The sequence below is a fragment of the Gopherus flavomarginatus genome, chromosome 2 (assembly GCF_025201925.1).
Source record: "Gopherus flavomarginatus isolate rGopFla2 chromosome 2, rGopFla2.mat.asm, whole genome shotgun sequence".
NCBI classification, from domain to species: Eukaryota; Metazoa; Chordata; order Testudines; family Testudinidae; genus Gopherus; species Gopherus flavomarginatus.
The window spans coordinates 114,004-136,633 of record NC_066618.1 but is presented as its reverse complement, the minus strand read 5'-3'; the positions used below and the strand labels follow the sequence as shown (position 1 = coordinate 136,633).

Genomic DNA, 22,630 nt, shown 5'->3' with positions numbered 1-22,630 from the left:
AAAGTCTAGAGAGTGAGGCCAATGCTGGGGCTGGGAGTGTGGAGCAGAGCTCGGCCTATGTCCTCCTTGTGCAAAGGGTTAGCCCTGCTGACACTGCTGCATGCAAGGAGGGCCACGGGGCTGGGCTGCAAAGGACACAATTAGGCACTTGTGCCCTCTGGATTTTGAAGGGGTTTTAAATCAACGTTTCTGTGGGTAGCCAAAAGCAGGTTCAGAGTTCAACACCTGCCTGCAGGAGATGGGCTCCTCCTTACATTACAGTGGCCGAGCAGTTCATTCAGCTCCTCATTTTCAACTGTATTCTCTTGTAAGTAAATTGGCTTAATCAATGTCTACAACAGGGCTAAAAGGGTCTAGATTGTCAAGAGAATTAACTCGTGTGGCCCTCTACATCTGTCTGACTACTTCCCCGCTGCTTAAACTCTCTAATTTTCTTTTGCAAGCCCTTGAACTCCTCCTCTGTGTTGGCATCCTCTCACTTTTAAGCTGGCATGCAAACCCCATAACAAGTGCCCTGGCCTGAATTGCCGCCACCTTCCCTTGGAGCAAAACCCTCACATCACCTCAGTCCTGATTGTCCTCCCAATACCCTCCTGTTCACCCCTTCCCCAACAACCATCTGTTCCCAAAAGACAAACTGTAGCCTTCACGACAAGCAACTTTATATCAATCACTTGATACTAGCCTGTCTTCCACTGCCATTTCTCACTCCAGATGCCAACACCCCTTTCATAGGCACTCAGAATCCTTCCACAACTCATCAGTCAGCCTCCCTTCCCTTTGCTAGCATTTATTCCCAGCTTGCAACCTCTTCCTTTATCCCTCATAAGTACATGGGCCCAACCATTCCAACACATTAATTCTCTCTTGGCCCCTGTGAGATGCAGGTGTCTTGTCCCACAACTGTGAACCCTTTCTCTGCAGCCTCCTTCTCTGAAAGACCCAGGCCTAATCTTCTAGTCCTTAGAACGTACCCAGTTTCCAGGTGTTGCTCCTTTAGGAATTGGGTTGCAATTAAACCCAGGAACTTCATGATACTCACATTTTCCTAATTTTTTTCATTTTAGAGCTGTATCTCTGCTCCACAGGGAGCCTGTCCTTTCCCAGAATGGGAGTTCAGGCTCTATATTTTTTCAGTGTTATGTCTCTTTCGCACACTGGTCCCGTGTGAGACCCACCCATCTTAGAGTGATAGATCATAAAGCCAGAAGGGACCATTGTAGTCATCTAGTCCTGGCCATAGAATTTTCCTCAATTAATTCCCATTTGAACTACCACAGATCTTTTAGAAAAAACATCTAACCTTGATTTTAAAATGTCCAGTGAGAGAAAATCCACCACACCACTTAGTAAATTGTTCCAGTGGTTAATTACCCTTACTGTTAAAAACTTGTTTTATTTCTGGTCAGAATTTGTGTAGCTTCAGTTTCCAGCCTTTGGCTCTTGTTATACCTTTGTCTGCTAAACTGAAGAGCCTTTTGTTATCAAATGTCTGTTTCCTATGTAGGTACCTGTAGACTGTGATCAAGTCACCCCTTCACCTTCTCTTCGATAAACTAAACAGACTGAGCTGCTTGAATCTTTCACTATAAGGCAGGTTTTCCAATCCTTTCATCATTCTAATGGCTCTTCTCTGAATCCACTCCAATTTATCAACATCTTCCTGGACCACAGAACTGGACACAGTATTCTAGAAGCAATTGCACCACTGCCAAATACAAAGATCTTTGAGAGAGACCCTTCTACTTTATGTGGTGAGAATGGAAGTTAGTCCCATGTTTGTTAAAGGCTGCAGTTTTCCCCCTTCCCAAAACAAAAGCGCATAGCTCCCGCAAATGGAACTGACTCCACTGGCAACAAAAGACATGTCTTTATTCAATTACTGGTAACTCAGTGATGTTTGAGGCCTTTTCTACACTAGGGAATTTTGCCCAAAAGCTGCACTGGTGGTAGCACCAAAGGGAGCCTTAGTATATATAAAGTGTGGCTTTTACTGTTTTTAATCACTGCCAGCTAAATCACTGATATAGTGATAAAAGCCCTGAAAGTTGCCAGAGTCTCATCTATAGTAGGTTTTCCACTGGTGCAGTTGAGCTGGTGATAGCACCAACGGGGTGTAATCTCAAACTAACTGTGTAATTTTATCTTTCCCAGACTTTCTCTCTCCTCCTCCCTATAACTCCATTCTGTGGTGAATAGGATAAATGTCACCTTTTCCATTAACTGCAAAATCTCTAGCTGTGGTTATTGGGAGCATGCACAATTCATGCTTCCAAGTCTCATGAGAGCTTTCTATCCAATCAATAGCTGGATATAGACCCCCCCACACCACACTCCCCCATGTGACCTATAGTGTGTGATAAATATTTTTCAGTCATTCCTCAGCCTTTTTGTTGCCTTTCTTCTAGTGCTTCCTGGAGATTGAAGGAAAGTCTCAAAACAAATTGTACTCCCTCTTAAAAACTTGTTTTCTGAGTAAGGAGTAGGGAAAAGTAGTGAGAATGAGTGGTTTCCTCAGTGTAGGCTGCTGGTTCCAGCAGTAGCCTTGACAGAGAGGCTGGAGAATGGGCAAACAGATCACACCCACCTGGACACACACATGCTCTGATTAAGCCTGCACTGCAGCCAGTCAGTGCTGGAACTTGGTGCTGCTCTTTGCTCAGAGCCAGCACAGCTGCTACCATTGTTAGCTGCTTGAGTTGTGCTTAATTTTGCATATATTTAATTGTACACAGCCAGCTCAGCCTAGTGTGATACACAGGCAGACATGTTGCAGAATTACAAGGCTGAGAGTTTAGTGGGTTATATTCACCAACATTAACTTCAAATCTGTTCCTTCCTCTTCCCCCACACTTTCCCTCACATCATCTCCACCTCATGGTCTTTTTCAAACCTTATACCCACCTCACTTGCTCCCATGCCCTCCTTCTCTTCTCCTGTTCTCTCTGAATGCCAGTTCCATCTCAAAAGAGATCACAGCCATCCCTCACCGCTTCATCCTTTGTTCTCTGTGGTGTCTTGGCTCTCAAGACCTGGATCCCCCATCTGACAACAGACTCTGTAGCCTCTCTCTTATGGTGGCCACTTCTCTCCAAGTCCCTTCCACTTCTCTCCAAGTCTCTCCTGTTCCAAGGAACGTGGTGGGTGTCATGCTCCCCTCCTCTGCCTCCAGCCCTTCATACCTTCTCCCCTGAGCAGCACTCATCTGTCTTCTCCCCTTCCCTGCCCACCCAGCTCCTCCCACATCCACCTTCTTCTCTGACTCTGATTCCTGTCTCTCCATCTTCCTGTCATCACAGTTTGCCACATCCATCCATGTTGACTTCATATTCCATATTGACAACCTATCAGATACATTAGGCACCTGTCTCCTCTCCTTTACCTTGACTTGCTCACCATAAACACCACTCACTTGACTTGCTCTTCACCAAGCACAACCTGCTGATCTCTTTATCACCGAGTTCATCCTCTGCAACCACTGGCTCATCTCTTTCAATATCGTTATCTCCCCACTCCTTCTGGGAGTTCTAGTCCCATCAGTGTCAATGATTTTTCTCCTTCCCTTGCTCTCCTGACTTCAATCCATGATCCCCTCCAGTCTGCACTAGCCACCACTCTTGGCTTGGTTGCCTCACTCATACGCCACAAGGTCTGTCCTGGCAATCCCTATCCCTGGCTCTTCCCCATCATCTACTTCCTCTGCTCCTGCTGCCATATTGCTGAGTTTCTCTGATGGAAGTCCCATGGATCATGCTGACTTCCTCTGCTACAAAACTGTTCTCTCCTCCTTTAGATCTTCTATCTTCCTGACCAAACTCTCCTTCTCCATACTGATGGACTGTCATACTCTCAATCCTCTTTGCCACTTTGACTCCCTCCTAAAGCCCTTCTTCTTCTTGGTGTCCATGCAGAGTCTTGCGAATTTCTGCAAAGAAAAAATCAACAAAACCTCAGTCTGTTTAGTTTAACTAAGAGAAGGTTAAGACTTGACTTTATCACCATCTATAAATTCTAAATGAGGAGAAGGTTTTTGATAGTAGAGTGCTCTCTGATCCAAGGGACAAAAACAGAATGAGATCCACTGGCTGGAAGCTAAAGCTAGACAGATTCAGACTAAAAATAAGACATACATTTTAATATCAGTGAGAACTACCATGGAAAAATTGACCTATGGATAAGGTGGATTCTCAGTTATTTGGAACCTGAAAATCATACCTGGGCATCTCTTTCTGACAGACGCACTCTAGCTCAACTGGAAGTGATGGACTGGATAAAGGAATCACTGGATGAGATTATCAGGCCTGTGTTATGCAGGAGGTCAGACGAAATAATCATAGACTCATAGACTCTAGGACTGGAAGGGACCTCGAGAGGTCATCGAGTCCAGTCCCCTGCCCTCATGGCAGGACCAAATACTGTCTAGACCATCCCTGATAGACATTTATCTAACCTACTCTTAAATATCTCCAGAGATGGAGATTCCACAACTTCCCTAGGCAATCTATTCCAGTGTTTAACTACCCTGACAGTTAGGAACTTTTTCCTAATGTCCAACCTAAATCTCCCTTGCTGCAGTTTAAGCCCATTGCTTCTTGTTCTATCATTGGAGGCTAAGGTGAACAAGTTTTCTCCCTCCTCCTGATGACACCCTTTTAGATACCTGAAAACTGCTATCATGTCCCCTCTCAATCTTTTCTCTTTTCCAAACTAAACAAACCCAATTCCTTCAGCCTTCCTTCATAGGTCATGTTCTCAAGACCTTTAATCATTCTTGTTGCTCTTCTCTGGACCCTCTCCAGTTTCTCCACATTTTTCTTGAAATGCGGTGCCCAGAACTGGACACAATACTCCAGTTGAGGCCTAACCAGCGCAGAGTAAAGCGGAAGAATGACTTCTCGTGTCTTGTTTACAACACACCTGTTAATGCATCCCAGAATCATGTTTGCTTTTTTTGCAACAGTATCACACTGTTGACTCATATTAAGCTTGTGGTCTACTATGACCCCTAGATCTCTTTCTGCCATACTCCTTCCTAGACAGTCTCTTCCCATTCTGTATGTGTGAAACTGATTGTTCCTTCCTAGGTGGAGCACTTTGCATTTATCTTTATTGAACTTCATCCTGTTTACCTCAGACCATTTCTCCAATTTGTCCAGATCATTTTGAATTTTGACCCTGTCCTCCAAAGCAGTTGCAATCCCTCCCAGTTTGGTATCGTCCGCAAACTTAATAAGCGTACTTTCTATGCCAACATCTAAATCGTTGATGAAGATATTGAACAGAACCAGTCCCAAAACAGACCCCTGCGGAACCCCACTTGTTATACCTTTCCAGGAGGATTGGGAGCCATTAATAACTACTCTCTGAGTACGGTTATCCAGCCAGTTATGCACCCACCTTATAGTAGCCCCATCTAAATTGTACTTTCCTAGTTTATCTATAAGAATATCATGCGAGACTGTATCAAATGCCTTACTAAAGTCTAGGTATATCACATCCACCGCTTCTCCCTTATCCACAAGGCTCGTTATCCTATCAAAGAACTCTATCAGATTAGTTTGACACGATTTGTTCTTTACAAATCCATGCTGGCTATTCCCTATCACCTTACCACCTTCCAAGTGTTTGCAGATGATTTCTTTGATTACCTGCTCCATTATCTTCCCTGGCACAGAAGTTAAACTAACTGGTCTGTAGTTTCCTGGGTTGTTTTTATTTCCCTTTTTATAGATGGGCACTAGATTTGCCCTTTTCCAGTCTTCTGGAATCTCTCCCGTCTCCCATGACTTTCCAAAGATAATAGCTAGCTATAATAATAATATAATAATAATAATAAAAATATAATAATAGCTATAATAATAATTAATAATAAATACGGATATGAGGGAACAATGGTGGCAGCACAAGAGACTTATTTTACTATTAGCTGTGCTAAAGCAATCATTCTGATAAACTGGTTGAGCCCAGTAAGCCAGAGGAGCCACTGAATAAGGGCAGGTGATCTCAGACAAGTACGTCTACAATCTGTGTTCATTAGGAAGCAGGTGTATCTCATTTCTATTCCCTTGTCCAGTCGGTGTGAAAAACTGATTTCTGTTCAGCCTCTGGAAGTGCTGCAGCTATTGCACTTATTCACATCTTGCCAGACTTTATCACTTCTGTTGGATTCCAATGTAGTCCCATTGTTGCTAGTGTCACAGTGCTCTCTCACTTCTGTTGTTGGTTTTGTGGTGGCTTAATGAACTTTGTTGCTACTACTGCTTTAACACATTTCTCCAACCCTTCTCATACTGCATAGTCTACAGCTGGTGCTGACATTCTCAAACCCTGTCTCTCTCCATGATGAGTCAGTAATATGAGTCAGAGGCCTCACAGTGAATCAGTGCCAAAGTCAGGCCAGGAATCTTGACTTCCCGCACTGAGCACATTGCTTCTCAGAGACAAGCAGATTGAGAAATAATTCACATTCAAAGTGGGGTGAAGAAAATGCAGCCTTCCTTGGAGCTGACTGTATTCTATGGTTGATGAGTTTTAACTTGGTCAAGGCCCTGGACTCCCAAGTGAGTCATGGATATGTACTACAGAGATGGCTTGGCTCATTGGTGCTGTGCTGTCAGTGAAGAAACGTGCTTAATTGAAAAGGACCTACAGGATCGCCCTCTCATTAGTCCTTCTGTCAAGAACGACTAATGATTAATGATCTAGTACTCTTCCTGTGGTCTTGCTTCATAGACCTATGATCTAGAGCCTGCTTTTACTTAGTTATCTAAACATAAACAAAATCATAAACAGGGTAGATTTTTTTTTAGCTGGTACTAAGATTCTGGGTAAAGTGTTGCTGAGATTTGCCCATGTTTGGACGAATTACTCATGGCTGATTGATTACTCTGACTGAGTGGTGGACTCTTGTATAACTCCTGCAACCAATATCACATTGCCTTTCACAGGGTCAAGGCTTGTCTGAATGGTATTGATCAGTGATCATGAGTGCCCACCATTAATTGCATTTACCATGTTTATGGGACTTTCTATTTGGGACACTTCTGGGATGTGTCAAGCACAGAGCCCTCTTTGAAGTAATGTCGATTACACATGCCTACTCCCTTGCTTATTAGAATCTAGGAACGAAGGGTATCTAAGGAGCATTGAACCCAAGTACACGTCCATTCCATTTGATCACTGCAGTGATATCTGAAGAAGTGAGGTTTTTTTACTCACAAAGCTTATGCCCAAATAAATCTGTTAGTCTTTAAGGTGCCACCAGACTCCTTGTTGTTTTTGTGGATACAGACTAACATGGCTACCCCGATACTTGCAGTAGTTTTGTGTATACTGACCTATATGCAATTTGCTGGTTTCAGTCAGTTCAATGGCTGACAAGAAGTTGGACTTTAAGTGCTGTGCCTCTTGTAATGCAAAAATTTTGGCCTTTTGAATGATATGTGCACTGTCTCAAATGTCTAAGACAGGTTCATTTGCTCACAAGTGATAGATGTGAACCAGCTTCCTATTCAGGCTTGCTAGAATTGGGAGTCTTGGCTCTGTCTATTCCTTTTAGAAGAGACATTAAAAATCAACTAATCTTATTCTGAGGAACAGGCTGAATGTGTGCCCAGTAGATCCTCAATGTCCTCAGTGCAGAAACTCAAGAGTAAATAGAAGAATGAAACCAATATTTGTTTGGTTCTGAATTACTCTCAGAAATTTGAGGTCAGTTGACCCATTGAGTTCAAGTCCTCCGGCATCTCTGGAGAAGAAGCAGAGGGGAAGGGATCCATGATTCCACTTTCTTTCCTTCCTCTCACTCTGAGGAAGACTTGTGTCACAAATTCTGTAGTGAGTTGGTGCCAAGAGTCTCCCTAGATACCAGGAATCTTGATGGCTGGGAAGTTTTTTTTCGGCACCAAACTCTTCAGACTTTAATTAATGTTGAGGCTCTGGAGTGTAGTTTTAGCATTAGTGAGACAGCTGAGTATGCTTTAGCACCAGATCATATGAAAGCTTTAAGTGGGTCAGAATTCTTGCCAGGGAAAAGCTAGCTTTCCTCCATGTTTTCTTTCCTTCCTCTGCTGTGTCTAAACAGCCTTCATGTATTTATTCCTCCTGATTCTTCTACACCAAGAGAGTTAAACTAGGATACAAACTCCCAAACTGGTGATCCCACAGTGGTGGCCCCATTGCCATCAGGGATCTATCTAGGTACTTGTATAGCTCCCATTACCATAGCATCTGCACCATGATACCAGATGCAGTGTGAGGCTCTTTCTGAGTGGTCTCTGATCTGGAACAATCCATGAGCATCTGGCTTTCAGGTAGCAGTTTTCTCCAGTCCCATTGGGTAGCTGAATGCCTCCCTGAGCTTTTGTTGCTTGTACACTATGGTAATGTTGACCATGGTGACAACCACCATCACAGTGTCACAAAGGAATAAGACACCTAGGACTTATCAGCCTCTTGGGCCTAACCTCTGTGATACCAGCCCCTGTGCCCTCTGAGAAGGAGCCTTCATAGTCTGCATCTTTCCCATCTTCAGATGAAGAATAACTGAATTCAGAGGCGACTGATGAGTCAAATAAAGATGATTACATAGTGGCATCCACATAATCTTTGCCTTTTGACCATTTTAAGAACTTCTAGGTCCTGATCTGCAGAATTACAGAGGCTTTTGAGAATGACATCTTCACGACTTGCTCCAGGGATAAGGTGGGCCATATCAGTCAATAAAATGGTCTTTCTGAGCCCGCAGAGGATTTCTGGCTTACTCTAGTAATTGTGCAGATGTTGCCAAGATTTACCAAGTTCCATCACAGCTCCAGAAGCATTGTGGTAGCTGCAGTCACAGAAGGAGCCTAGCAGAGCTTCAAAATAGGTACTCCAGACAAGATATGAGGAAGAGGGAAATCCTTGTGCAAGGCATACTCCTAGGTTACCATTCAGATATGGATAGCTAGTTATCAACTGTCTTGCCTGGTATGGGTTCTGTCCCTTGAACATGATAGCATCTTTGCTTGAACACCTTCCAGAGCAGTTCATGAAGGAAACCAAGGTTATCTGAGAGTGTGCAAGAGTTAAATCACTCAATGAGTGGTGGATATGACTTCTCATTCACAATGGGGTGTGTTCACTTTGAGAAAGAATGTCTGGCTGAAGAGCTCCAGGTTGCTACTTAATGTCAAGTCTAATGTCGAAGATCTTCCAGTGGAAGGATTGAATCTTTTTAGTTCAAAAATTGATAATACTTTGAAAAAGCTCAGTTTTGGGGTTTCTCTCAACCAGCCTTCCAGCAAAGATCATCTTCATAGTGTTATTGAAGAGAGTCTGGTTAGAATCATACAGAACCTCAGTAATGACGCTTCCAGAGATCACTTCAGAGAAATCTTTCTCAAAGAGATGAAGAAGACATCACAAATAGATGCCTGCTCCCTCTGCCTCCTTATTGATATTGCCACTACTTCAACACTGACACAATAATTAAGTTTTGAGGGTTTTTTAACGGGATGCTGGAGAATCTTATTGTGGCATCTGTGGCAAACCTTTTAACTTCTCAATCCCAGTCCATGTATCCAGTCCATCTTTTATCTTATTTTCTGGTCTGGAGGAGAATAACTTCAGTCACACAGATAAGGTGCACCATCCAATTATACTTAAGACTGAGAGTTTGTCACAGAAGTCACGGATTCCGTAATTTTCTGGGACCTCCATGACTTCTACAGCAGCTGGCCTGGGGGCCACCTGAGCAGCTCAGGCAGACCCTGGGCCAGCCGCACTGGGTGATGCTAGGGCAGTCTTGGTCCACCACGCCCCTCTCCCCCAGCAGCAGCAGGAGTTTAGGTATGGGAGGGAGCTCAGGGCCGGGGGTTGGGGTTTGGGAGGGGTGAGGGCTCTGGCCTGTGCTTACCTCGGGGAGGCTTCCGGAAGTGGTGACGTGTCCCTGGGCTCCTAGGTGGAGGTGAAGCCAGGGGACTCTGCGTGCTGCCTCTGCCTGGAGGCACTGCCCTTGCAGCTCCCATTGGCTGTGGTTCCTGGCCAATAGGAGCTGCGGAGCCAGTGCTTGGGGTGGAGGCATTGCTCAGAGCTGCCTGACCATTCCTCTGCCTAGGAGCTGAGGGAAAGGGGATGTCACTGCTTCCAGGGAGGCGTGGTGCCAGGTAGGGAGCCTTCCAGCCCTGCCAACACCTCCTGCCCCCAGCACCAGCAGAATTCCCGGCCCGCCCCCACCCAGCAACCTTGGCACCCCTGAGCTGCCTCTTCCTCCCTCCTCCCCAGCACCTGCGGTCCCTCTGGGCTGCCCCCTCCTCATAGACTCATAGACTCTAGGACTGGAAGGGACCTCAAGAGGTCATCGAGTCCAGTCCCCTGCCCTCATGGCAGGACCAAATACTGTCTAGACCATCCCTAATAGACATTTATCTAACCTACTCTTAAATATCTCCAGAGATGGAGATTCCACAACTTCCCTAGGCAATCTATTCCAGTGTTTAACTACCCTGACAGTTAGGAACTTTTTCCTAATGTCCAACCTAAATCTCCCTTGCTGCAGTTTAAGCATGATTTAGTCAGGGGTATATGGTACATGTCATGGACAGGTCATGGGCCGTGTATTTTTTGTTTACTGCCTGTGACCAGTCCATGACTTTTACTAAAAATGCCCAAGACTAAAACGTAGCTTTAATTATACTCCATGCTACTTCCCAAATCTCCCTCATAAGAGAGTACTGAAAGATGAAGTGGTCTCCCTTCTCCAAAGTAGAACTGTTTAAATGATGCCATGGAAAAGGGTTTTGTTCCCAATGTTTCCTCGTTACAAAAAGCTAAAGGTGTCCTTCTTTCCATTCAAGGTTTAAGAAAACAGAACAAATACATCCCAAGGTTCACATTTCTGTATAGTGACCTTAACCTCCGCTAGCATGGGGATGGATGCGGAATAAAGATCTGCGCAGTCTCTGTAATTCCTTCTTGTGGTTGCCACAGGACTTGTCCAGCTCTATTGACTTTGAGCAGAGGCTTGGACTAGATACGTCCTGAGGTCCCTTCCAACCCTGAGATTCTAGGATTCTGTGACTTAAAGGATCCTCATTCCTTATATCTGTCTGACACATAAGAAGTAGCCCTGGTTATGTGTGTTCAAATAATTTCCAGAACTAAGTTATTTCATTTGTCCTTCCTATAATTTCACCTGAACTGCTCTGTAATAACAATAATAATATAATTAAATTAGGGCTCTTGATTAATCGTAGTTAACTCATGTGATTAACTCAAAAAAATTAACTGTGATTAAAAAAATTAATCGCAATTAATTGCCCTGTTAAACAATAGAATACCAATTGAAATTTATTAAATATTTTTGGATGTTTTTCTACATTTTCAAATATATTGATTTCTATTACAGCACGAAATACAAAGTGTACAGTGCTCACTTTATATTTTTTATTAGAAATATTTGCACTGTAAAAATGGTTAACAAAGGAAATAGTATTTTTCAGTTCACCTCATACAAGTACTGTAGTGCAATCTCTTTATTGTGAAAGTGTAATGTACAAATGTAGATTTTTATTTTCTTTTTTTACACTATTTTTTTTTGAGGGCAGTTATTTAAAACTTTAGAGCAGAGGTGCTCAAACTGTGGTCCGTGATCTCCATTCAGGGGGTCCACAGATAGTTCCCTCTAACGTGCAGCCTGGGCGGCTGCACACGTGAGAATGAAGGGCTACCCACCCAATTAGTGGAGCTGTGCAGGCCTGGCTCCACTAATTAGGTTCCTGGACCCTGGAGAAGACGCACATGTAAAGTGAGGTGGTGGCCTTGGGGGGGAATAGGGGTAGGTGGGAGGGGTCAGTGGGGTGAGAAGACGAAGTGGGGGGATTTGGGATGTGCAAGGCTGTAGCGGCCAGAGAAAGAGGTGATTTCCCCAGCTCAAGGGCTGCAGCTACCAGGGAGAGATGGCCCTCCTTCCCAGCCTCAGCTCTATGGCTTCTGTGGCGGGGGGAGGGACCCTCCCCATCCTTCCCAGCCCCAGCTCAGGGGCTGCCGCGGTGGGGGAGAAAGGGAGAGACCCCCCCCCTCCTTCCCAGCCCCAGCTCGGGGGCTGCTGCGTGGGAGAGAGGGCACATCCGTCGCATTAGAAAGGTAAGACTATTGATATTAAAATATGAGTTGTGTGCTTTTGTTTGTAGACCAAAAAAGTTATCCAAAGCTTATCCAAAGCGCTTTACAATAGTTAGCTAACAGTACAAACAGCATTTGGAAAGTATCAGAGGGGTAGCCGTGTTAGTCTGGATCTGTAAAACAACAAAGAGTCCTGTGGCACCTTATAGACTAACAGACGTATTGGAGCATGAGCTTTCGTGGGTGAATACCCACTTCACTGACATGCATCTGACGAAGTGGGTATTCACCCACGAAAGCTCATGCTCCAAAACATCTGTTAGTCTATAAGGTGCCACAGGACTCTTTGCAACATTTGGAAAGATCATTAAGTGGTCCGCCGAGACTCTCAGCAATTTTCAAGTGGTCCACGAAAAAAAGTTTGAGAACCACTTCTTTAAAGCCTACAAGTCCTGCTTGTGGCATCTGACTCATGATGATGAAAATAAATGTGTCGATCTGCTCTACTTTGGCTCATTATCGAGCAGAACCCATCATTAGAATGTACGCATGTCTTCTGGAATGGTGGTTGAAGCATGAATGGACATATAAGATTTTAGCTCATCTGGCAAGTAATTATCTTGCAATGCCGGCTACAACAGTGCCACGCGAACGCCTGTTCTCACTTTCAGGTGACATTGTAAACAAGATGCGGGCAACATTATCTCCTGCAAATTGTAACCAAACTTGTTTGAATGAGCTGAAGTATGACTGAGTGGACTTGAATGTTCTAAAGTTTTACATTGTTTTATTTTTGACTGCAGTTACTTTTTGTACATAATTCTACATTTGTAAGTTCAGCTTTCATTATAAAGAGATTGCACTACAGTACTTGTATTAGGTGAATTGAAATATACTATTGTTTTTTACAGTGCAAATATTTGTAATAAAAAATAAATATAAAGTGAGCACTGTACACTTTGTATTCTGTGTTGTGACTGAAATCAATATATTTGAAAATGTAGAAAAGATCTAAAATATTTAAATAAATGGCATTCTATTATTGTTTAACAGTGCAATTAATCACAATTAATTTTTTTAGTTGCTTGACAGCCCTAAATTAAATTTAACATCCTTGTAAGGGGGGAAATGCCAAGGAAATGGAACACAGTAGCATTTAACTTTAAAAAGGGGAACTACACAAAAATGAGGAAGCTAGTTACACGGAAATTAAAAGGAACAGTCACTAGAGTGAAATGCCTGCCAGCTGCATGGAAACTATTTTAAAACACTGTAATAGAGGCTCAAATTAAATGTATACCCTCAACTGGGGAGGAGTGTGGAGGAAGGACAAAAAATGCCACATTTGTTTAACAAGAGAGTACAAGCAGTTGGAGGCAAAAGGCATCCTTTAAAAAGTGGAAGTAAGAGCCTACTGAGGAAAATAGAAAGGAGTATAAGTTCTGGCAAGTCAAGTGTAAAAGTATAATTAGACAAAAGAATTTGAAGAGCAACTAGCAGAAGACATTAAAAAAAATTGCTGTTAGTCTTATAACACCTCAGAATCAGGAACCCTGCCAAACTGTCGGTAGGACCAGTGGATGAATGATCAAGGTTTACAAGGAGCACTCAAGGAAGGCAATGCTGTTACAGAGAAGCTAAATGAATTCTTTGCATCGATTTTCACTGCAGAGGATATGATGGAGATTCCCAGACCCAAGCCATTCTGTTTTGGTGACAGATCTGATTAACTGTCCCAGATTGAGGTGTCAGTAGAGGAGGTTTTGGAACAAATTGATAAATTAAACAGTAATGTGTCGCAAGTACAAGATGATATTCACTCAGGAGTTCTGAAGGAACCCAGATTTAAACCAGCAGAACTACTTACTCTGATATGTAACTTATCACTTAAATCAGTCTACGTACCAGACTACTGGTAAATAGCTAAAGTGACGCTGCTTTTTAAAAAAGGCTCTAGAGACAATCCTAGCAATTACATGGCAGTAAGCCTAACTTCAGTACCAGGTAAATTGATTGAAACTATAGTAAAGAACAGAATTATCAGACGCATAGAAGAACACAGTTTGTTGGGGAAGACTCAACACAACTTTTGTAAAGGGAAATCATGCCTCACCAATCTGTTAGAATTCTTTGAAGGGGTAACAAACATGTGGAGCAGGGTGATGATACAAAATTACTCAAGGTAGTTAAGTCCAAAGCAGACTGCAAAGAGTTACAAAAGGATCTCACAAAACTGGGCAACAAAATGGCAGATGAAATTCAGTGCTACTAAGTGCCAAGTAGTGAATATTGAAAAACATAATCCCAGCTATACATACAAAATGAAAGTCTTTAAATTAGCTGTTACCACTCAAGAAAGAGATCTTGGAGTCATTGTGGATAATTCTCTGAAAACATCCACTCAATGTGCAGCGACAGTCAAAAAAAGCTAACAATGTTAGGAACCATTAGAAAAGGGATAGATAATAAGACAGAAAATATTATAACGCCACTATATAAATCCCTGGTATGTCCACACCTTGAATACTGCGTGCAGTTATAGTCACCCCATCTCAAAAAATATATATTAGAAATCAAAATAGTATAGAAAGTGCAACAAACATGACTAGGGGTGTGGAACAGATTCCATACAAAGAGAGGTTAAAAAAGACTGGGACTGTTCATCTTGGAAAAGACATGATGTGGGGGTTGGGGATAGGATAGAGGTCTAGAAAATCATGACTCGTGGAGAAAGTGAACAAAGAAGTGTTTTTTACCCCTTAACATAACACAGGAACCAGGGTCACCCATTGAACTTTATAGGCAGCAGGTTTAAAACAAACATAAGGACGTACTTCTTCAGAAAACACAGAGTAAATCTGAGGAACTCATTGCCAGGGGATGCTATGAAGGTCACCAGTATAACTTGGTTCAAAAAAGAATTAGGTGAGTTCATGGAGGATAGTCTATCAATGGCTATCAGCCAAGGTAGTCAGGGACTCAGCCCCATGCTTCAAGTGTCCCTAAACCTCCAATTGCCAGAAGCTGGCAGTGGATGACAGGGGATGGATCACTCAAACTTGACCTGTTCTGTTCATTCCAATAGTGGACCGTGCCAGATGTTTCAGAGGGAAGACAGGATACTGGGCTAGATGGGCCATTGGTCTGACCCAGTATGGCCATTCTTACATTCAAGAGTCTTCCCAAAGTACCGAGCAGTAGCAGCCAGGAATATATGTTTAATCATTTCTTAATCATTATAAGGGTTCAGTGCTCAGAATGTATGACTAGCTGTTCAGTAAATCTGCTCTCTGTTCCAGTTGTTGAGTTTATGATTTGCTAGAACAAGTTTATTTTTACACCACTGAGACTTTCCTTTCTAAAGGCTGTTCATGGCTCAATCTGCAGATCCAGACAGATTTCAAGAACAATCAATCTGGTTAGATCTTTGTCTCATCAAACGAGGAGCTATTACTTCAAATTTCTAGAGTTCAGGGAATTGTGTACCCAGGTCATTTCATTTACTAGATCTTGAGTAAAACCTCTACAAATTTGAGGCCTTTGCATCAAGCACCAACTTCTGAAAGAACTCATATTTGAATTTGCAGAACTATTAACTATGGGTTGTAACCTGCCTTTAAATCAGCTTCTGTACCCAGTGACTGGAAGATGCTAATGTAACAACAATATTTAAAAAGGGCTGTAGAGGTGATCCCGGCAATTACAGACCAGTAAGTCTAATGTCAGTATTGGGCAAATTAGTTGACACAGTAGTAAAGAATAAAATTGTCAGACACAGAGAAGAACATATATTGTTGGGCAAAGGTCAACATGGTTTCTGTAAAGGGAAATCGTGTCTTACAAATCTGTTAGAGTTCTTTGAAGGGGTCAACAAACCTGGACAAGGGGGATCCAGTGGACATAGTGTACTTAGATTTCCAGAAAGCCTTTGACAATGTCCCTCACCAAAGTCTCTTATGTAAATTAAGTTGTCGTGGGATAAGAGGGAAGATCCTTTCATGGATTGAGAACTAGTTAAAAGACAGGGAACAAAGGGTAGGAATAAACGATAAATTTTCAGAATGGAGAGGGGTAACCAGTGGTGTTCCCCAAGGGTCAGTCCTAGGATCAATCCTATTCAACTTATTCATAAATGATCTGGAGAAAGGGGTAAACAGTGATGTGGCAAAGTTGGCAGATGATCCTAAAATGCTCAAGATAGTTAAGACCAAAGCAGACTATGAAGAACTTCAAAAAAGATCTCACAAAACCAAGTGATTGGGCAACAAAATGGCAAATGAAATTTAATGTGGATAAATGTAAAGTAATGCACATGGGAAAAAATAACCCCAACTATACATACAGTGTGATGGGGGCTAATTTAGCTACAGCTAATCAGGAAAGAGATCTTGGAGTCATCGTGGATAGTTCTCTGAAGACGTCCACACAGTGTGCAGTGCCAGTCAAAAAAGCAAACAGGATGTTAGGAATCATTCAAATAGGAACAGAGAATAAGGAGAAGAATATCTTATTGCCCTTATGTAAATCCATGGTACTCCCACATCTTGAATACTGCATGCAGATTTGGTCTCCTCATCTAAAAAAAGATATACTGGCATTAGAAAAGGTTCAGAGAACGGCAACTAAAATGATTAGGGGTTTGGAGAGGGTCCTGTATGAGGAGAGATTAAAGAGGCTAGGACTTTTCAGCTTGGAAAAGAGGAGACTAAGGGGGGATATGATAGAGGTATATAAAAGAATGAGTGGTATGGAGAAACTGAATAAGGATAAATTATTTACTTGTTCCCACAATATAAGAACTAGGGGCCATGAAATGAAATTAATGGGCAGCAGGTTTAAAACAAATAAAAGGAAGTTCTTCACACAGTGCACAGTCAAGCTATGGAACTCCTTACCTGAAGAGGTTATGAAGGCTAGGACTATAACAGCGTTTAAAAGAGAACTAGGTAAATTAATGGAGGTTAAGTCCATTAATGGCTATTAGCCAGGATGAGTAAGGAATGGTGTCCCTAGCCTCTGTTTGTCAGAGGGTGGAGATGGATGGCAGAAGAGAGATCACTTGATCATTACCTGTTAGGTTCACTCCCTCTGGGGTACCTGGCATTGGCCATTGTCGGTAGACAGGATACTGGGCTGGATGGACCTTTGGTCTGACCCAGTATGGCTGTTCTTATGTTTAGCTTCCATTTGGTAATTTACCATTCAGATTCAAAGCTTTCTAGTGGTGGATAATCCCAGAAAATGAGTGCAAAGTGGTGTTCCTCACTATTCCATCCCCATTGAAAGTGAAAGTGTGGTACACACTTCAGACATAGGTTGAGGAGCAAACCAGGACCAACTCATTATTCAAGTTCCGTGGAACCCCAAGCAGGCCAAATTGCATATAAATGTGTTGGACTTAAGAGACATTTGGTTAGCTCTCAAACATCCTTCTACATATGGGAAACTGAGTTCTACCATAAACAAACATATCCTAATATTCAGGTGTTGACAAGGAGGAGCTCACTCTCATCTGGCATATCAGTAGACAGTTAGGGAGTGAAGGATCCTTCATCCGGTGTTGCCAATGGCCAAGCACCACCAAGTGAATAATAATACTTGAGGAGGCAATCCAAGCCAAAAGGCACTTCCCAGCACTTGTGGTCTCTGAAGACTGAGATAATGGCTATATTTTTGCACAAGCAAGGGAAACCAAAGGTTTACCGGTTTGCAGTGAGGGAAAATTCAATGTTGTCTAATCTATTCCTGGGGTGCTCAGAGTATGGGGCCCTGACTGATGCCTTTCTTCTGGGTGGGAGCAGAGATTCCTACGTGTCTTTCTTCCAGTGTCACTTATCCCAAGAGTGTCAAGATTTTAAAAAGGGACAGAGCTCATAATATTAAAAGCTGCAGCCTTGGGCTCAGATTTTTTGGCATTGGCATTAGAGCCTCCAGTTCATCTGCCATTTCCTACAGATCTCCTCTCACATTGCCAGAGACAAATCTTGCCTTCAGATCTGAGCTCTCTGACCCTGACAGTTTGAATGATTGCACTTTGTTCAATTCTAATAATGATTTTCTTGAGCGGTCCATTGAATTTCACTGGAAAGCTGAAAGCATTCAACATGGAAAACTTTACAGTGAAGTGGAAAAGATTTTTCCACATTAATCTCTGTCAAAAGTATTTCATCTTTGACTGCTGTAGTCCCCAATACTCTGGTCTGTTGTTTGATTCTAAAAGAATCTGGATCTATTTTGAGTACTTGATATGGTCATGCTTAGGAGTCCCAGTCCTGACCACTACCCTGAACAAGCATAGAACAGAGAGCTGGTCCCTGTTCCAGAAAGCCTGCACTCTTAAGACAAGAGACAGCAGGTGGATACAGACAGATGAGGAGCACAAGGCTACAATGAGGTGTTATTGATCAGCTTGATAGGATGTGGTCTCAGCAGACCAGCTGCCTAACCGTTGTCAAGCTGTTTTGTAGTTATCATGGCAAAGGAGAGTTTTAAGAGATTTGGTGGTACTGTATTACTAAAGTTAATCTGGCAGCTGTGTTATACCACCTCATCATGCTTCTATTCCCGGAGCTTCAGTTTTTGCATACCCAGTGGTAAAAAGGTTTTTAAGAAATCTTGCATGTATTTTCATCTGTTTATAAGCTTCCATCGCCTTTGAGCTCAAATTGTGTGCCCACAAAACTTCTGGAATGAGCTTATGGAGATCCAACCTAGAGCATACTTCCTGGTCCACTTCCTTGTGAAGCGTATGGCAGAGACAGTGAATTATAAATCCTGATGGTGGATACTCCTTTGCAGGGTGAACATAATATTGCATCCACCTCCTAAATTCCTGCTCAAGACTTCCATTAAAATCTGTTAACTTCCATATACTTTTTTTTTCAAAATCCCATATTGTACCAGGAGAAGCTAAATATTCTAGGTTTCAGAGTAGCAGCCATGTTAGTCTGTATCTGCAAAAACTTTGGGAGACAGGCCAGTCCTTGCTTACAGACAGCCCCCCCCAACCTGAAGCAAACACTCACCAGCAACCACAGACTACACAACAAAAACACTAACCCAGGAACCTATCCTTGCAACAAAGCCCATTGCCAACTCTGTCCACATATCTATTCAGGGGACACCATCCAGGGCCGCCCAGAGGATTCGGGGGCCTGGGGTCTTCGGTGGCGAGGGGCCCCCACTTTGGCGGTAATTTGGCGGCGGGAGGTCCTTCCGCTTTGGGACCCACTGCCGAAGTGCCCCAAAGACCCGTGGTGGGAGCCCTCCGCCACTGAATTGCTACTGAAGACCCGGCACTTCGGTGGCAGGTCCGGGGCAAAAGGACCCTCCCGCCGCGGGTCTTTGGAGCACTTCGGCGGTGGGTGCTGGAGTGGAAGGACCCCCTCGCTGCCGAATTGCTGCCGAAGACCCGGAGCGGAAGAAGCTCCAGGGGCCCGGGCCCCGTGAGAGTTTTCTGGGGCCCCCAGAGCAAGTGAAGGACCCCACTCCAGGGACCCCCAAAAAAGCTTTTCCTAATGTCCAACCTAAACCACCTTTGCTGCAATTTAAGCCTATTGCTTCTTGTCCTGTCCTCAGCGTGTAGGCGACTGGTAACTGCTGATGGAGGAAGCACAATGGCAGCCTCCCCCCTCGCCACCACAGTCACGGTCAACTTTCTGGTGACTGCCAAGGCACCATCCAGCAACACTCTCTTGACCACGGCGGCCTAGATCCCCACTCCTTCCCTTTGCACCTGGCCCCTGCCGCCTCCTCCGAACCCCGAATCCCCCTGGCATTGCCTTTGCATCAGAGGTTAAGGAGAACAATTTTTTCCCCTCCTCCTTGTAACAACTTTTTATGTGCATGAAAACTGTTATCATGTCCCCTCACAATCTTCTCTTCTCCAGACTAAGCAAACCCTGTTTTTTCAATCTTGCCTCATAGATCTTTTTGTATTCTCCAAAGCACTTGCAACCCGTCCCAGCTTGGTATCATCCACAGACTTTACAAGTGTACTCTCCATGTCATTACCTAAATCACTGATGAAACTCCTGGATGTTCCCAGTGCAGTGTGTGCTGCTGCTGTAGTGGAGTGGGTTTGGCTCATCAGAATGTTCATCTTCAGTTATTATTTGCATGTTGCTAACATTTCCCTGAAGAATGTCAGATAAGAGAAATGACAATTTTAAGTAGTTTATATCACAGCTAAATATGAATAGAGTTTAATGGGACAAAGAAAAGATACTTCTCTGGCTCCAGGCCTTACTAGCAAGTCATGGGGCTCTGCCCCACATCATATATACTGCAAGGGAATGAATTAGGGGACTCAGGGCTCAGCCCCAAACAAATAATAGGCACAGGATGGATGAGGGGATGCCAGGGTTTGTGGAACATATGATTTGAATGCCAGAATTAATGAGTGTTTTCCTGCTTTTGGAAGACCTGTAATGATAAGCTGGCCTGGAACTAAAGGAATGGCAGAAATAAAGATTTGGGCATGGTTAATGGTACAATCTGGTCTTTGCTATGGTGTTTCTGTAACAGCAATTGATTGGAGGCCTGAACCAGGCAAGGGCAGGAGTTACTTCCTGTGAAATGAACCTGTTTGTACCAGATATGTTGTATGCTGAAACACCTGTCAGAAAGTGCAGTAATGTGTACACCCCTGAAGAAGTTGGCCTGGTAGTAATGCCTTTTAGGCCCACGCTATCCATTTCCCCTCTATTTGTGCAATGTACTAAATCCAAACTGTATACCCCTGATTATAAACAGTAACAGGTGGCAAATATGGTCAAGTTACTTTTACTGCTGTAGTACAGAAATATTTTAGCTGTTAAATATTTTTGCTGCTTAGTTAAGAGCTGGGGTGAGTATTAGAAATGGACAAGGAGATTCAAGAGAGACTAGTCTAGGAATTGTTTGTAACCCATTTCCTCTTTGGGCTTGTCTGCACATGGAGTTGTTCCTGAATAATTGTTCCTAATTAACTCCATGTCTGGACACACTTATTCAAGAATAAGAGTGCCTTGTTCCTGTTTAACTGTGCCTGACCAGTTGGGTTAAGTTAATCGAACAACTCCAGGTGTAGACAAGTCTTAAAATGCTACCTGCCTTACAGTTATCCTCAAATCAGGTATTGCCAGGAGTAGATAGTCTGTGACCAATCTCCAAGCTCTAAGAGTATTTCTACACTGGGAAAATACATCACATTAGAAAATGTGCTGACTAATGTGATGTTAAACACAACTTAACATCTAGTATAGGAAGGGCTAGTCAAGTTTAAAAACATATTCACTGGTCATGGTTAATCGTAGGGTCCAGTGAACAAATTTTAAAATGTATCAGAGGGGTAGCCGTGTTTTCTGGATCTGTAAAAGCAGCAAAAAGTCCTGTGGCACCTTATAGACTAACAGACGTATTGGAGCATGAGCTTTCGTGGATGAATACCCACTTTGTCATATTCACCCACGAAAGCTCATGCTCCAATACGTCTGTTAGTCTATAAGGTGCCACAAGACTCTTTGCAAATTTTAAAACACAACACTTCCTTGTCTATACTAGGTGCTAAGTCATGTTTAACAGCATGTTAGCTTACACATTTTCTGATGATGCATTTTCCCAGTGTAGAACATATCCCAGGAGGCAAATCATTGCCTGTGCAGTAGCATGAAATGGGGACCATATGCAGGCAGAGAGTGGGGAACTACTGCAAGGGTTCTGCTGAAGGGCATGTGGAACCAGTTCCAGTCATCGGCTCTGCAGCCTAAGAGGAGGATCACTGCCAAGCATCCAGCTCATTTCTTCAAATCTCTCTCTCTTTTCCTGTTTCCCTCTTTCCTGTCTCCCTCTTTTCATGCCCTACTCCTTGCCAGCTCCTCTTAGAGCTTTTCTAGACTAGGAAAAGGGACGTTTTAAAAAATGTGTTAGCTAGTATAGCTAGCCGTAGTATAGGCAGGACAAGTTGCATGTTAACACTTGTTAGCTGGTCATATTGAAGCCTCTGGAGGAGCCTAGGCTTCATCTCAGTCGGCTAACATGTTAATATATAACTTGGTGTATACTAAGGTTTTTAAAAGTGTAAGGTTTACAAACACAGTTGTTTTTAAAAATGATTTTCTTCTAGTGTAGAGAGACCCTAGTTTAAACAAAAGCAAATCTAAAATGGTTTGTATTGCCTAGAGGCAATCACTTCTGCTAAGCAAACCCTCTCTCTAAGGTCTGGACAGATATAAGTATTACTGGTCCTGGAATATGATGAATTCCTTGCCTCCAGTGTTTGGATATTCCCTGCTTCCTCCTCAGATCCGGGAGTTGGTTCCTGAGTCCCAGGCCTACATGGACCTGTTAGCCTTTGAACGCAAACTGGACCAGACCATTATGAGGAAGCGGGTGGACATTCAGGAAGCCCTGAAGAGACCGATGAAGGTATGACATGGGAAATGGTACAATTGGCTGAATCAGGAAAAACATCCTCAGTGTGATGTACTGGGCTGTGGAGCCATCTCACTGGAGAACTAGTGGAAGCTCCACTGATAGAGTAGGA

The 22,630-nt window shown here is 43.2% G+C and overlaps 1 protein-coding gene across 9 annotated transcripts in view; it reads left to right on the top strand.

Moving 5' to 3' along the window:
* The window catches only part of SMARCD3 (SWI/SNF related, matrix associated, actin dependent regulator of chromatin, subfamily d, member 3), a 245,865-nt gene that overhangs the window by 114,430 nt on the left and 108,805 nt on the right, over window positions 1-22,630 (top strand). For 7 of the 9 annotated variants that reach the window (XM_050942678.1, XM_050942679.1, XM_050942680.1 and 4 more), the window contains one exon: window positions 22,390-22,512. The exons of the other annotated variants lie outside the window; for them this stretch is intronic. In XM_050942678.1, coding sequence (XP_050798635.1) covers window positions 22,390-22,512 — 123 coding nt within the window. The remainder of the gene's footprint in view (window positions 1-22,389; window positions 22,513-22,630) is intronic. 9 annotated transcript variants of the gene reach the window in all.